Here is a 14125-nt window from a genome sequence, read left to right as displayed (position 1 = left end):
ATCTCTAGGATACCAGAGGTCCATGTACCATACAGTGAGAACCGCTGATCTAGAGACCTGTCCACTTGCCATCCATTCACTATAATCTACTAAAAAAGAATGAGGTATCAGTTTCTTAAAAGGTGGTTACTAATCTGAGCATAAATACTAATGTCCAAATAATTTTCCACATTGCACATTTGGCCTGAAGCAACTACCAGGTGACACATAAATTTCACCACAAAATAAGCAATAGATTGTCTTTTACCTAAAGTGGGCATCTCACAATCTTTATTCTCCTTAGTGTTCCTTTTAACATACTTTATCAACCAGTTGAAAATGTGAACGTCACAATGAACTGAAATGTCCACCTCTTCCCAGCGCTGCGCATCCATAGATAAATATTCAGCAAAGTACTTCATTTCTGATATCAAAAGATCTCGTGGGCAAATAAAATCTTCTTTCAAGTTTTTTGCTTCATCACATACATGGATCACCATGTTTGGCCTTCATAAAAAATGTTACACAGAAATGAAATTATTAGAGTTCTAGAAGAGGAGCTAAGAACACTGACATTTATTGGAAGTATGAGAATAAGACGTTTTTGGAAGTTTTGACCATAAATCAATTTTATAGGGTTTGACTTTCGGAATTTTTCATTAAGTGTCTTGCTAATCTGATTTATATCTTAGGTTTTTGACTCATTTTAGTTAAGCTAGTGACCTTAAGATTATTAAGCTTAATAACTTAAGAGCTTAGAAAAACAAAAATATTTTACTATAGGACTCTAATTTACGTGGTTTAAAGTTTATTTTTCAAGTTATATGTAAATAAAATTTTTAAAAATAAAACCAATTCACAAAGAAAAATTAAATAATACCTTCTAATTCTTATGAAGAACATAAAATGGCACTTTTACATGGTTATGGGTATGATGAGTAGAGACTAAATACTAAAATTTTCTTACTATCAATAAATAGGAAAAACACGTAAAATCTTTCATTAAAGAATAAAAAAACTAGCAATGGCTACATAGTTATTTTTAACAGTAAGAAACTTTGTTTCTAGACATTCATCAAATATAAGTTAGTAAATGTAGTTAAAAGGATTCTTAAGACTACAATGTGTTTATTAACATATTTAAAAATAATTTAAGAATAAGTTTAGATAATGCATCAGAACTACTGCTTCAAAAATTATATACTCTTTGAATTTACTTTCCTTTGAAAATTATATCACCTCAAAAAGCAGTATCAGTGTGATGCACAACTACCTTCACAGTATTACAAAAGAGAATAAGTAGAAAGAGATACACTGTCCTACAATATGAATTTAATGTGTTCAATTACCTTTTTTTAATACAAAAAAATAACATTTGAAACAAAACGGGGCTACCAGAACAAGGATTATTAACCAACATTCTTGTTACAGTCAAAGGAATTTAAGTAAGTTTGCAAATTGTTCTTCCAAAGAAATTACAGTCAAAATACAAGCAGGTAATGGGTGCTATAACGAAGCATGTTTCTGTGGCTTATGGGTCTGTAATATGAAATACCAGATAACTCCAGTAAAAAATTATCTGATAAATTTTTGTGCTACACAAACAAAACTATCAGTTAAAAATCTATGTGAATAAATTAAAAATCACTGAACTATACACTTCAGAAGGGTGAATTTTTCTTATCGTGGTAAAATACACATAACATAAAATCTATCATATTAGCCCTTTTAAGTGTACAGTTCAATGGCATTAAGAACATTCATATTGTTGTACAATCATCACCATTATCCATCTCCAGAACTTTTTCAAAAGGGTAAAGCTTATGGCATATGAATTATATATGAATAAAACTATTACAATACAGAAAGGAACTTTCAGATATGAAAATATTCTATATCTTTGTGTGATGGTTACATGGTGTACCCATTTGTTAAAATTCATCAAGGTAAATACTTAAAATATGTCTAATTTATTATATGTAAAACATACCAATCAAAACTTGCAATATACTGAAAGGTGTATTCTAATTTTTAAATGTTTCTATAATGAGAATTATAGTCTAATGGCTCTAAAATATAGATCTAGTTTTAAAAAATTGTAAACTAATGGAAGATATTCTTCTTTGGGTTTTAAAATTTGGTTAAAGTTTTATATTAGTAGAGGGTATTCCTAATATTTACAAATATGAAAATGAATTTTTATAAAGGAAAACTGTAGTCCCATTTAATTATAACATGAATAAGCCACATTTAGCCATCAAGCAATTGTTATAGTTCAATGCATGAACTACCCTTTATTCCAACAATTTGAACAATTGTGTAATGTAAAATTCCTAAATTATGGTAACTGATGTATACAATCACCAATCATATATTTTATAACTTAAAGTTGATATCCATATTAAATCTTATCCAGCAAAGAACCAGCCTCCTACCCTTCAGATTCTTCAGTCTTTTCTCCACCATTACGAGTAGTACAATTTTCACTTTCTGAAGAACAATTCCTTGTGGAAGCTATACTATGTCTTCCTTAAATACAGAAACAAACACATACAAAAACAAAGGGGGAGGTTAGCGTTTCTAGCTGAGAACGGTTTTTACTTACTGAATGGTTATATGTAAATGCATGGTTTCCAAGCCTAGTTAAAGTTGGTACTCTGTTAGGTGGCATTATCCCTTAATATTTCTAAAGGTATACAGAAGAAACAGTAGAAAAAAGGATCACACATTGCTAACATTACACTGAAGATTTAAAAAACGATGTGGTGTGAATGGACAGGGGTCAAGTGTTCAAAAGCTAACAATAGAGTTCTCTCTTTCTGAAGCAATTTCTCATATCAGTATTCTGACTGCTGCTGCTGAGATTTAAATCACTCAGTACACTCAGGGTTTCTAAAATATCAGCTATTATTTCCAACTGCAGAAAACATCTTTTCTATCCTCTGTCATTTGAAGCTAATGTTGAAGCTAATGTTGTCATTTGAAGCTAATGTTGACTACGTAAAAGGTAGCTAATATGAGGAACAAGCCACATTTTCTCAGTAAAAAAAATTAAGTAGAAAGTGTAGGTCAAATCTCTTTAAATTTATGACATAATTAGGCTAACAGACTGGAGTAGTAAATTTTGATATAATAGAAAGGTTTTTCGGTGATAGTGTTTGACCTGCATATTAACATTAAAACATTTTTCAGATAGCAAAGACACATTTCTAAAAATCAGGAAGATATACATCCTAATAGATTTCCTGGCAATGTTTATATTAGCCTTTAAAAAATAAAGTTGATTGAAATGCATATTTTGCAAAATTATCATAAGGACAAGTACTGCATTTTGTTTTCAAACCTTACCAGTTTTGGAAATTGCATCTGGACCAACCAGAGTCTCCTGAAATTCTCCCTGCATGTCAAGAAGGGAGGATTTGATATACGTGGCTAAAGTTTCCACAGGACTTTCTCCAGCAGCCATTAGGGGACTATACTGGTTGTCAACAGGTGAACTTCCACTGCTCTTCAGTTCATCAAACCTTTTTGCACACTGTAATGACATAAAAGGAAGGAAATGAAGGTCTGTTTTCTTTTCTTTCTTTCTTTTTTTTTTTTTAAAGATTTATTTATTTATTTATTTGACAGGGAGAGGGAGAGAGAGATCACAAGAAGGCAAAGAGGCAGGTAGAGAGAGAGGGGGGAAACAGGCTCCCCGCTGAGCAGAGAGCCCCATACAGGCCTCGATCCCAGGACCTTGAGATCATGACCTGAGCTGAAGGCAGAGGCTTAACCCACTGAGCCACCCAGGCACCTGGAAATGCAGGTCTTTCTTAATTAAAAAATAAGATTAATTTCTTGCCTTCTGTTCGGTGTTATTTTTCTATAATCATTTTCTACAAGTGGATTCCAATCTGCTGGGTAATACTAGAAAATTAAATGAAAGCTTCTGACTTTTTTTCTTTTTTAAAAATTTTTGAGAGGAAGAGAGCATATGCGCATGTGTGTAAGCAGGGAGTGTGGTAGTGGTGGGGGGGGAGATGAGGAGCAAAGGGAGAGGGGGAGAGAGAATCTTAAGCAGGCCTGCGAAGCCAGATCTCATGACCCTGTGATGGTCATCTAAGCCAAAACCAAGAGTAACTAATTCTGATACCCTGGAGCCCAAAGAACTTTTAAAAATACACTTTAACCCAATGGAATAATATATTTATCCTGTTATAGGAAAATGAAAAACACCTTTTTTAAAAAAAAGATTTTATTTATTTATTTGACAGAGAGACCACAAGTAGGCAGAGAAGCAGGCAGAGAGAGAGTAGGGGAAGCAGGCTTCCTGCCGAGCAGAGAGCCAACGTGTGGCTCGATCCCAGGACCCCGAGATCATGACCTGAGCTGAAGGCAGAGGCTTAACCCACTGAGCCACCCAGGCGCCCCATACCTTTATCAGTCATATTTCCCTATGGTCTGCATTTATGATCAGTTGACAAAGATAAAAAATATAAATGGGTTTATTGAATCCGTTTTTCCTTCAAAATGAATTTACTTTTTGTAACACAGAGAAAGTAAAGTGATAGGTAGGCTTTTAAAACACAGGTTTCTTTGATATCTATCTATCTATATAGATCTATAGATCTATATATATAGATATCAAAGATTATAAAATATATATAGATATATATTTTAAAGATTTTATTTATTTATTTGTCAGAGAGAGAGAGCAAGTGAGCATAAGCAGGCAGAGTGGCAGGCAAAGGCAGAGAAAGAAGCAGGCTCCCTGCTGAGCAAGGAGACCAATGCGGGATTCGATCCCAGGAACCTGGGATCATGACCTGAGCTGAAGGCAGCGGCTTAACCGAATGAGCCACCCAGGCATCTCTTCTTTGATATATTTTAGGTAAAGTGTATAGCTATATTGGAAAATGAATGTAGATTTATCCAACAAGGTTTACAGCGATTTCTAATATGTAAAAACAAGAAAATTATGAATTTTGAAATGAATACATGATTGCTTAAACAAAGAAGCAAGTGAACTATAAATAATTTAAAATATATTGTTAAATGTTCTTTGTTTGGGACACCCAGTGGCTCAGTCAGTTAAGCTTCTGTCTTCACCTTAGGTCATGACCAGGTCCTGCATCAGGTTCCTCACTAAGCGGGGAGCCTGCTTCTTCCTCTGCCTGCTGTTCCCCCTGCTTGTGCTCTCTCTCTCTGACAAATAAATAAATCAATAAAATCTTTTAAAAAATGTTCTTTGTGTTTAAACAAAAATTACATGATATGTAGATGTAAAAGAATGAGGCTGGATCTTCTACCTAAAGCACATACAAAAATTAGCTCAAAATAGATCGAAGACTAAATATTAGAGCTAACACTATAAAACTCTTAGGAGAAAATAATCTTGGATTGGGTGACAGTTTCTTCGCATGACACTAAAAGCACAAGCAACAAAGAAAAATTAGATAAACCCAAACTCCTCAAAATTTACAACTCTGTGCTTCAAAGGACACCATCAAGAAAATGAAAAGACAACATACATAATAGGAGAAAAATATTTCCAAGTCAAATATTGGATAAGAGATGTGCATCTAGAATATATTAAGAACTCTTACTACTTAATAATAAAAAGACAAGAGGTACCTAGCTGGCTCAGTTGGTGAAGCATGTGACTCTTGATCTCGGGATTGTGAGTTCAAGCCCCATGGCTGGGTATAGAGATTATCTAAAAATAAAATGTTAAAAAATTTTTGGAAAAAAATAAGCCAACCCAATTTAAAAATGGGCAAAGGATCTAAACAGACATTCCTTCAGAGAAGATCTATAAATGACCAATAAGCACATGATAAGATACTGTACATCAGGGGTGCCTGGGTGGCTCAGTGGGTTAAAGCCTCTGCCTTCAGCTCAGGTCATGATCTCAGGGTCCTGGGATCGAGCCCCACATCGGGCTCTCTGCTCGGCAGGGAGCCTGCTTCCCCCTCTCTCTCTGCCTGCTTCTCTGACTCCTTGTGATCTCTGTCTCTGTCAAATAAATAAATAAAATCTTTAAAAAAAAAGATACTGTACATCATTAGCCATCAGGAAAATGCAAATCAAAATCATAATGAATTACTACTTCATACCCATTAGGGAGGCTATAGTCAAAAAGACAGATAATAAAAATGCTGACAAGGATGTGAAGAAATTGGAACCATCTGATATTGCCGGTGGGAACGTAAAATGGTGTAGTCACTTTGGAAAAATTAGATACATTATTTCAGCTAACTCTTAATCTGCCTTTTCTCCACTTTCAAAATACCAACACATCATCATCAAAGTGGAAAAAAAATGATAACCCAGGAGACTGAAAGAACATTCAAGAAACTTAAAAAACACACACACAAGATTTTTGTCTACCAGATACTAAAGCAATATCGAAAATAATTGAACACAGGACTGTCAACAGGATTAGATAAAGAGATCAATAGATCAGAACAGTAAATGTAGGAAGAGATCTATCTGAATTTCAAACCAGTAATAAAGAATGAAATTATTCCATATTCTCTGAACTATGGAAAGGGGCCAAATGTCCATCAATTGATGAATGGATAAAGAAGATGTGGTATGTATGTGTGTGTGTTTGTGTGTGTATGTATATATATATACCCACATACATACATACGTACAATGGAATATTATGCAGCCATAAAAAGAATGACATCTCACCATCTGCAACAATGTGGATGGAGCTAGAGAGTATTGTGCTAAATGAAATAAATAAAAGATAAATAGCATAGGATTTCACTCATATGTGGAATTTAAGAAACAAACCAGATGCGGCCACCTGGGTGGCTCGGTCATGAAGCATTCAACTCTTGGATTTTGGCTCAGGTCATGATGTCATCATTATAGCTACCTACATCATCTAGCTGCCTCTGGCTCCCTGCTCAGTGGGGAGTCTGCTTTTCTCCCTTTTCCTTTCCTTCTCTTCCTAACCCTTCCCTGCTCCTTGCAAGTGCTCCCTCTCTAAAATAAATAAATCTTAACAAAACAAAACAAAACAAATGAACATATGGGAGGGATCAAAAAAGAAAAGAGAGGGAAACAAAGCATAAGAGACTCTTAAAGATACAGAACAAAATGAGGGTTGATGGGTGGGGGTGGGGGATTGAGTTAAATGGGTGATGGGTATTAAGGAGGGCACTTGTTATGATGGGCACTGGTTGTTGTATGTAAGTGATGAATCACTGAGTTCTACTCCTGAAACCAATACGGCACTGTATGTTAACTAACTAGAATTTGAATAAAAATTTTGAAAAGAAAAAAAAGAATGAAAAATTCAATAAATGTTGAGACAATTAACTAGTCATTTGGAAAAATGTTAAAACTAAATCAAAGTCCAGGTGGAGTCAAGATTTAAATGTAGAAAATAAAAGTAATCAGGAAAATTTAAGTAACTATGTATTATACATAGCCTTCAGGTAAGAAGGATTTTTTAAACAGGATAAAAAAATGCAGATTTCAAAGTAAAAGATCCACAGATTTTACATTAAACATTTAAAACTTCTAAACATCTATATATAAGAGACTATCATTAGTAACTTAATAGGCTGGAAAAAAACTGGTAAAAGCTAGATCAAGGGTTAATATATTTAATATATAGAAAACCATTATTTAAAACTAGTAACAAAACATTGGGGTGCCTGGGTGGCTCATTCAGTTAACTGTCTGCCTCTGGCTCAGGTCATGATCCCAGAGTTCACAGATGGAGTCCTACATTGGGCTTCCTATTCAGCAGGGAGTCTGCCTCTCCCTCTGTGCCTCCTCCCTGCTCATAATCTCTCTCTCTCTCTAGCTCTGCTCTCTCAAATCAATAAAATCTTTTAAAAAAACTAGTTACAAAGCAAATTCACAAACAGAAAAAGGGCATGGTACAATAAAATATGAAATGTTCAATCTCTTTAGGATTTAAAGTAAATTAAAACTGCAACAAAGATAACACGTATTTTGAAAAGACACACACACAAATAATATGTGATATAAAAAGTACAGGGATCAAGACTCAGCTATGTTGACTGGAATATAACACTGATGGCCCTTCCAGTTGGCAATATATAACAAAAGCCTTAAAAATGCATTATCCCGGGGCGCCTGGGTGGCTCAGTGGGTTAGGCCGCTGCCTTCGGCTCAGGTCATGATCTCAGGGTCCTGGGATCAAGCCCCGCATTGGGCTCTCTGCTCTCTAGGGGAGCCTGCTTCCTCCTCTCTCTCTGCCTGCCTCTCTGCCTGCTTGTGATCTCTCTGTCAAATAAATAAATAAAATCTTTTAAAAAAAAATGCATTATCCCCTAAGGAAAGAAGAATAAGATATTTTAACGGTGGTATTTGTAGTAGCCAAAAGCTGGAAATAATAGCCTACATACCCAACAAAAGGGACTGGTTTAATAAATTATGATATAGCTCAAATGTTGCAGAAGTCTATTAACTGACACATAAAGATGTCTATAATACGCTAAGTGAAAAAGCAGTAAAACAGTGAATTTGTTCTAAGTCCATCTTAACAATTCTTTTTTTTTTTAAAGATTTTATTTATTTATTTGTCAGACAGAGATCACAAGTAGGCAGAGAGGCAGGCAGAGAGGAGGAAGGAGGCTCCTCTCTGAGCAGAAAACCCGAAGAGGGGCTCGATGCCAGGACCCTGGGATCATGACCCGAACCGAAGGCAGAGGCTTTAACCCACTGAGCCATCCAGGCGCCCCATCTTAACAATTCTTACATGTATAGAAAAGTATCTGAAAGGATATATACAAGCTGTTAACAACTTATGTTAGATAGGATCAGACTTATCATTCTGATTTTTCACTTATTTCCTTTGTGTGTGCGTATGTGTGTTCTTTAAGGACATGTTTTGTTTAGTAAGGAAAAATTATTTAGGGGCGCCTGGGGGGCTCAGTTAGTTAAGCATCTGACTTTGTTTCAGCTCAGGTCAAGATATCAGGGTGGTGAGATTGAGGCCTGCACTGCAGCGGCTCCACACTCAGCAGGGAGTCTGCTGGAGATTCTTTCCCTCTGCCCTTCTTTCGTGTGCATGCATGTGCTCTTTCTCTCTCTCAAATAAATAAATATTTAAAGAATTATTTAAAAATTAACACTATTTAGACATAATCTGATTTACATTTAGTAGTATTTTAGTTAAAAAAATTCAACAATTGGGTGAATTTGGATACACAGTGAATATTAGATGATATGACAGAGTTATTGTTAATTTCTTGGGTTCAACTATGGTACTGTGGTTATGAAATAATGTCCTTATTTTAGGGAGATGTATGCTGTAGTCTATGGGGTGAAGTGTCACGGTGTCTGACACTCTCTTTAAAATACTGCAGAAAAAAATTTCATAAAGAGATGAAGCAAATAGGGCATCTACGTAAGGATATAGGGGTGTAGTGCTCTTCCTTCAACTTTTCTATATGTTTGAAGATATTCACAATAAAAAGTCAAAACAGTAGTTGAATTCACAGTTTGCCTCATTTTAAAACCTAACAAGTTTCAAAACTTAACCAAAAGGTTTGAAAAAGGGGCACCTGGGTGACTCAGTCAGACTTGGGCTCAAGTTGTGGTCCTGGGGTCCTGAGATCGAGCCCTGTATTGGGATCCCTGCTCAGCGGGGAGCCTGCTTCTCCCTCTCCCTCTTCCAGGCTTGTGTCCCTCTTGCTCTGTCTCTCTCTCTCTCAAATAAATAAATAAAATCTTAAAAAAAATGTGAAAAAGTATAAATTAGGTAGTGAAAAAAAAAAGTTGCTCATCATTTCACAAAGACTTATAACATAACTGAGTGCAAGTAATTTCTTGTGGGTATTGGTTTTCTCGACTGTAAAAGAAGATGTTGGGGGGCGCGTGTGAGCCTCAGTCAGTTAAGTGTCTGCCTGGGCTCAGGTCATGAACCCAGGGCCTGGGATGGAGCCCCACTTCGAGTTGTCAGGGGCTCACTGCTCAGCAGGGAGTCTGCTTCTCCCTCTCCCTCTGCCCCTCTCCCTGCTTTTGCTGCTTTCTCTTGCTTTTGCTCTCTCTCAAATAAATAAAATCTTTAAAAAAAAAAAAAAAAGATGGTGGAACTTTCTGCAAGTATTTACTCAGTGTATATGATGGACCAGGGCAACGGTGAATATGCTTTAAATTCACTGGGGAGGGGCACGTGGGTAGTTCAGTCGTTAAGCATCTGCCTTCCACTCAGGTCATGATCCCAGGGTCCTGGGATGAAATCCACACTGGGCTCCCTGCTCAGTGGGAAGCCTGCTTCTCCCTCTCCCACACCCTCTGCTTGTGTTCCCTCTCTCACTGTGTCTTTCTCTATGTCAAAAACAAAACAAAACAAAACAAAAACTACTGGGGAAAAATCATTAATGTCATTTCTACTTCTAGGGAACTCTGAGATGATTCACCCACTTTAGAGTTCCTATTAACTGCAAAAATTCTGAGGTGTTTCTCAAAGTAGGTTTCATGGATGAATTACCAGAAATCAAAGAATGTAAGAATTAGATTTTAAGTTTTGATTCTGAGCATAAAATTAATAAAATCACCTAAATCATCGGGATGACAGAGTATTTCAGTTCCTATTTGCTTTTCTGTTTACAATTAAGTTGTACCAAGAAATGTTTTGAATGTCTAAGGCTAATTTTTAAAACGAAAGGTAGGGAAGGGACTCTGTAGAGGAGAGAGACACTGGTGTCCGGGGAAGGCACATAACCTCATGGTACAATGTAAGGCTTCATAGTAGGTTAAATAGGGAAAAGTGGGAAAAAAAAGAATAAAGTCTTTGAAAGGCACATGGCAATACAGGCTGAATGCAAAAAATTATGTGCCACAACTGACCATACAATATTTGCTTAATAATCAGCAATTTAACTTCAGCAAAACACTACCACTTACCACATTAGGTAACCATTTTTAGTCTGAATTTTGTTGTTTTTAGGTTTCATTTGTGTCCACTGTATGTAAATTTGCTTAAAGGTGTATAGGTGTGTTTACAACTAATATTGTTAGTGCACATTTAATTTATATTATAATAAAAATAATTTAAGTCAACACTGGGAGTTTTCAAGTTTTTTCCTTTAAAAAGTTCCATTCCTGGGGCGCCTGGGTGGCTCAGTGGGTTAAAGCCTCTGCCTTCGGCTCAGGTCATGATCCCAGGGTCCTGGGATTGAGCCCCGCATCGGGCTCTCTGCTTTGCGGGGAGCCTGCTTCCTCCTCTCTCTCTCTGCCTGCCTCTCTGCCTACTTGTGATCTCTGTCTGTCAAATAAGTAAATAAAATCTTAAAAAAAAAAAAAAAAAAGTTCCGTTCCTTATTCAAGTTTGAGAAGCACAGCATTAGGGATTTAATAATATATAATTTTTTTTTAAGATTTTATTTATTTATTTGACAGACAGAGATCACAAGTAGTCAAAGAGGCAGGCAGAGAGAGAGAGGGGGAAGCAGACTCCCCGCCGAGCAGAGAGCCCGATGCGGGGCTCGATCCAAGGACCCTGGGATCATGACCTGAGCCGAAGGCAGAGGCTTTAACCCACTGAGCCACCCAGGCGCCCCAATAATATATAATTTGATTTACAAAAAATTTATCTACCCATAATTTTACAGTATCAATTCTGTTACTTAAAATTAGATATTAGTGAATTTTCAGTTGTTATATAAACAACTGAATTTAAACATACCAGGTTGGTTAATATGTAATTTATGTAGTTTGTATCTAGTCAAATCATATCATATGCACATTCAGTATTCATGCACATGAATTTATAAGACTCAAAATTTTTTTCCTTTCTTAGAAGATGTTTCTTTAAATTGATCATTTTCTGATTTTTCCAAAAACAATCTAGGGGATGGTTATTTACCTCTTTGGGTGTTAATCCAGGCACAAGCCTTGCCACAGTTTCCCAGTTGATGGTCTGATGGATTCCAATTAATGGATAAAGGATCATGTCCAACACCATTTGGTTGTTATTGGTCAAGAAATTGTTGTTCTCTGAATATCCACGACTCATCTTTTAGAACTAGAAATAAAGACAAACAGGTATATTTACATCTGAAATCCAAGAGTTTTTAGAATGTTATAAATCAGTTACAATTTATTCCTAAGAATTATATGCTACCTGTAAAGGAAAAATAAAACTGACCTAAAATAAATAGAATATACAGCTCAAATCTCTTCAAATATTATAGCATTTGAATATTATGGATTGATGGATGGATAGACACATAGGATGGACAGATGGATAAATTATCTGATAAAAAGGTATAATAAAATATTAATGGCAGAATATAAGTGGTAGGTATATAGGGGTTCACTATAACATTTTTTTTAACTTTGCTATATGTTTAAAATTTTTCATAATAAAACATTGAGGGAAAAGTTGACTAATATATATCTTTAAAAAAAAAATCCCTAAGTGTGTTTGATTTATGCCTCGATTAGCAATTCATGGATGGTAGAGTTTAACTAAAAACAAAAAACAACAACAAAAATATATCCTGGTTAAAAAGAATTGTAATTTCATTCTAGTCCTAAGCAGTATTTGGTTTATTCTTCTGTGAGTGAAGGTCCATGCTACAATAAAGGCTGAGTATATTTAATTTTTACTAATGTAATCAAATGAAACTTAAAAACAAGTTACTCTGACATTATATGATAAGCATAATCATTGTCATTGTGCCATGTGATTATTAGTTATAAATGGTGGGACATTCTATTAACAATTATAATCAGTTATTTCTCTATGTTTGAAGCAACTTTTTTTGAAGTGTTTCTTCTTCCTTGTCCTCAGAAAAAAAACAGGACAATTGACCTGATAAAATTTAATCCTTACCCACACCCAAACACGCCCTACCACTCAAATATAAAAAGCCAAAGCGCAGGCTCAAGCGCGCTCAGGTGTGTGCGTACTCTTCGGCTCTCTCTCTCTCCCTCCCTCTCTCCTACAACGGAGGCTTCTCTTGCTTTGTTAACCTGGCTCCCCACCCACCACATCCTCCTCTAGGTCAATCCAGGAGTCCTGTAATAACATATCCAGCTACCAAGGGTGTCCAGTATGTTCAGGCAATGAAATTACCAAAAAAAAAAAAAAAAAAAAAAGGCTCTAGAGGTGCCTGAGTGGCTCAGTCAGTTGGGTCCAACTCTTGATTTCATCTCCATTCATGATCTCAGTGGAGAGTCTGCCTCTCTCCTCCCTCAGGGCCAATTCCTCCCCTTCCCCATGCATTCTCTCTCTAAAATACATAAATAAGGGGTGCCAGGGTGGCTCAGTGGGTTAAGTATCTGCCTTTGCCTCCTGTCATGACCTTGGGGTCCTGAGATGGAGCCCTGCATGGGGCTTGCTGCTCAGTGGGGAGTCTGGTTCTCCCTCTCCCTCTACCCCCCCAATCCTGCACAAGTTCTCTCTCAAATAAAATCATTTTAAAAAAGGCTCTAGATGGCTTCCCAAATGGATGTAGTTCAATAAACATTTAGTGATATGTGATAAGTCAATGAACATTTAGTGATATGTGATAAGCCAATAAATATGGCATGGTCCCCATTCTCAAAGAGTTTATGGTCTGGTGAGGGATACTAGCAGTCAAACAGGTAACTTTAATATTATTTGCTGAGAGCCAAAGCAGAGGGCCATGGAGGGAGGGACGGAGTAAGAACGCATAATAGCTGTTACTGAGTAAGTTGGCCCTTGAACAACACAGGTTTGAACTGTGCAAGTCCAATTATACCCACACTTTTTTTGGTACAGTACTCTAAAAGTATTTGCTCTTCCTTATTATTTTCTTAATAACATTTTCTTCTCTCTAGCTAACTTTTTAAACAAGAATACAGTATATAATACATATATAAAATATGTGTTAATAGACTATGTTGTTAATAAGGTTTCTGGTCAAGAGTTGACTTAGTACTTAAGTTTTGGGGGAGCTGAAAGTTATACAAGTATTTTTGACTGTGGGGGATCAGTACCCTCAACCCCTGCACTTTCAAGGGTCAATTTAATAATTTTAGTTTAATAAAATGCAGTTTAATAATTGTAAAACACTTCCTTGAGCCCAGTTGAAAACAGATTTTACAGAGCTTTATTGTTCTCCACTTGTATGCCCAGCACATCATCACTATTCATACCACACAATTTGAGATGTATTTTAGGACTAGGGTATTTTAT

The 14125-nt window shown here is 36.0% G+C and overlaps 1 protein-coding gene across 2 annotated transcripts in view; it reads right to left on the bottom strand.

The window, feature by feature from the left end:
* LOC111148086 (KIAA1841 ortholog) overlaps positions 1-11985 on the bottom strand; it is a 53025-nt gene extending 41040 nt beyond the window's left edge. The window contains exons 1-4 of one of the 2 annotated variants that reach the window (XM_022504482.1): positions 11825-11985; positions 3328-3514; positions 2415-2508; positions 248-486 (exon numbers count right to left, since the gene is read on the bottom strand). In XM_022504482.1, the coding sequence (XP_022360190.1) occupies positions 248-486; positions 2415-2508; positions 3328-3514; positions 11825-11974 (670 nt within the window). In that variant the 5' untranslated portion in view covers positions 11975-11985. The remainder of the gene's footprint in view (positions 1-247; positions 487-2414; positions 2509-3327; positions 3515-11824) is intronic. The other variant, XM_022504483.1, reaches the window with a different exon arrangement.
* Positions 11986-14125: the final 2140 nt, after the last annotated feature.

The sequence above is a fragment of the Enhydra lutris genome, unplaced genomic scaffold (assembly GCF_002288905.1).
Source record: "Enhydra lutris kenyoni isolate GAN:26980312 unplaced genomic scaffold, ASM228890v2 scaffoldscaffold18, whole genome shotgun sequence".
Classification (NCBI taxonomy): domain Eukaryota; kingdom Metazoa; phylum Chordata; class Mammalia; order Carnivora; family Mustelidae; genus Enhydra; species Enhydra lutris.
This window is presented reverse-complemented; position numbering and strand designations above follow the sequence as displayed.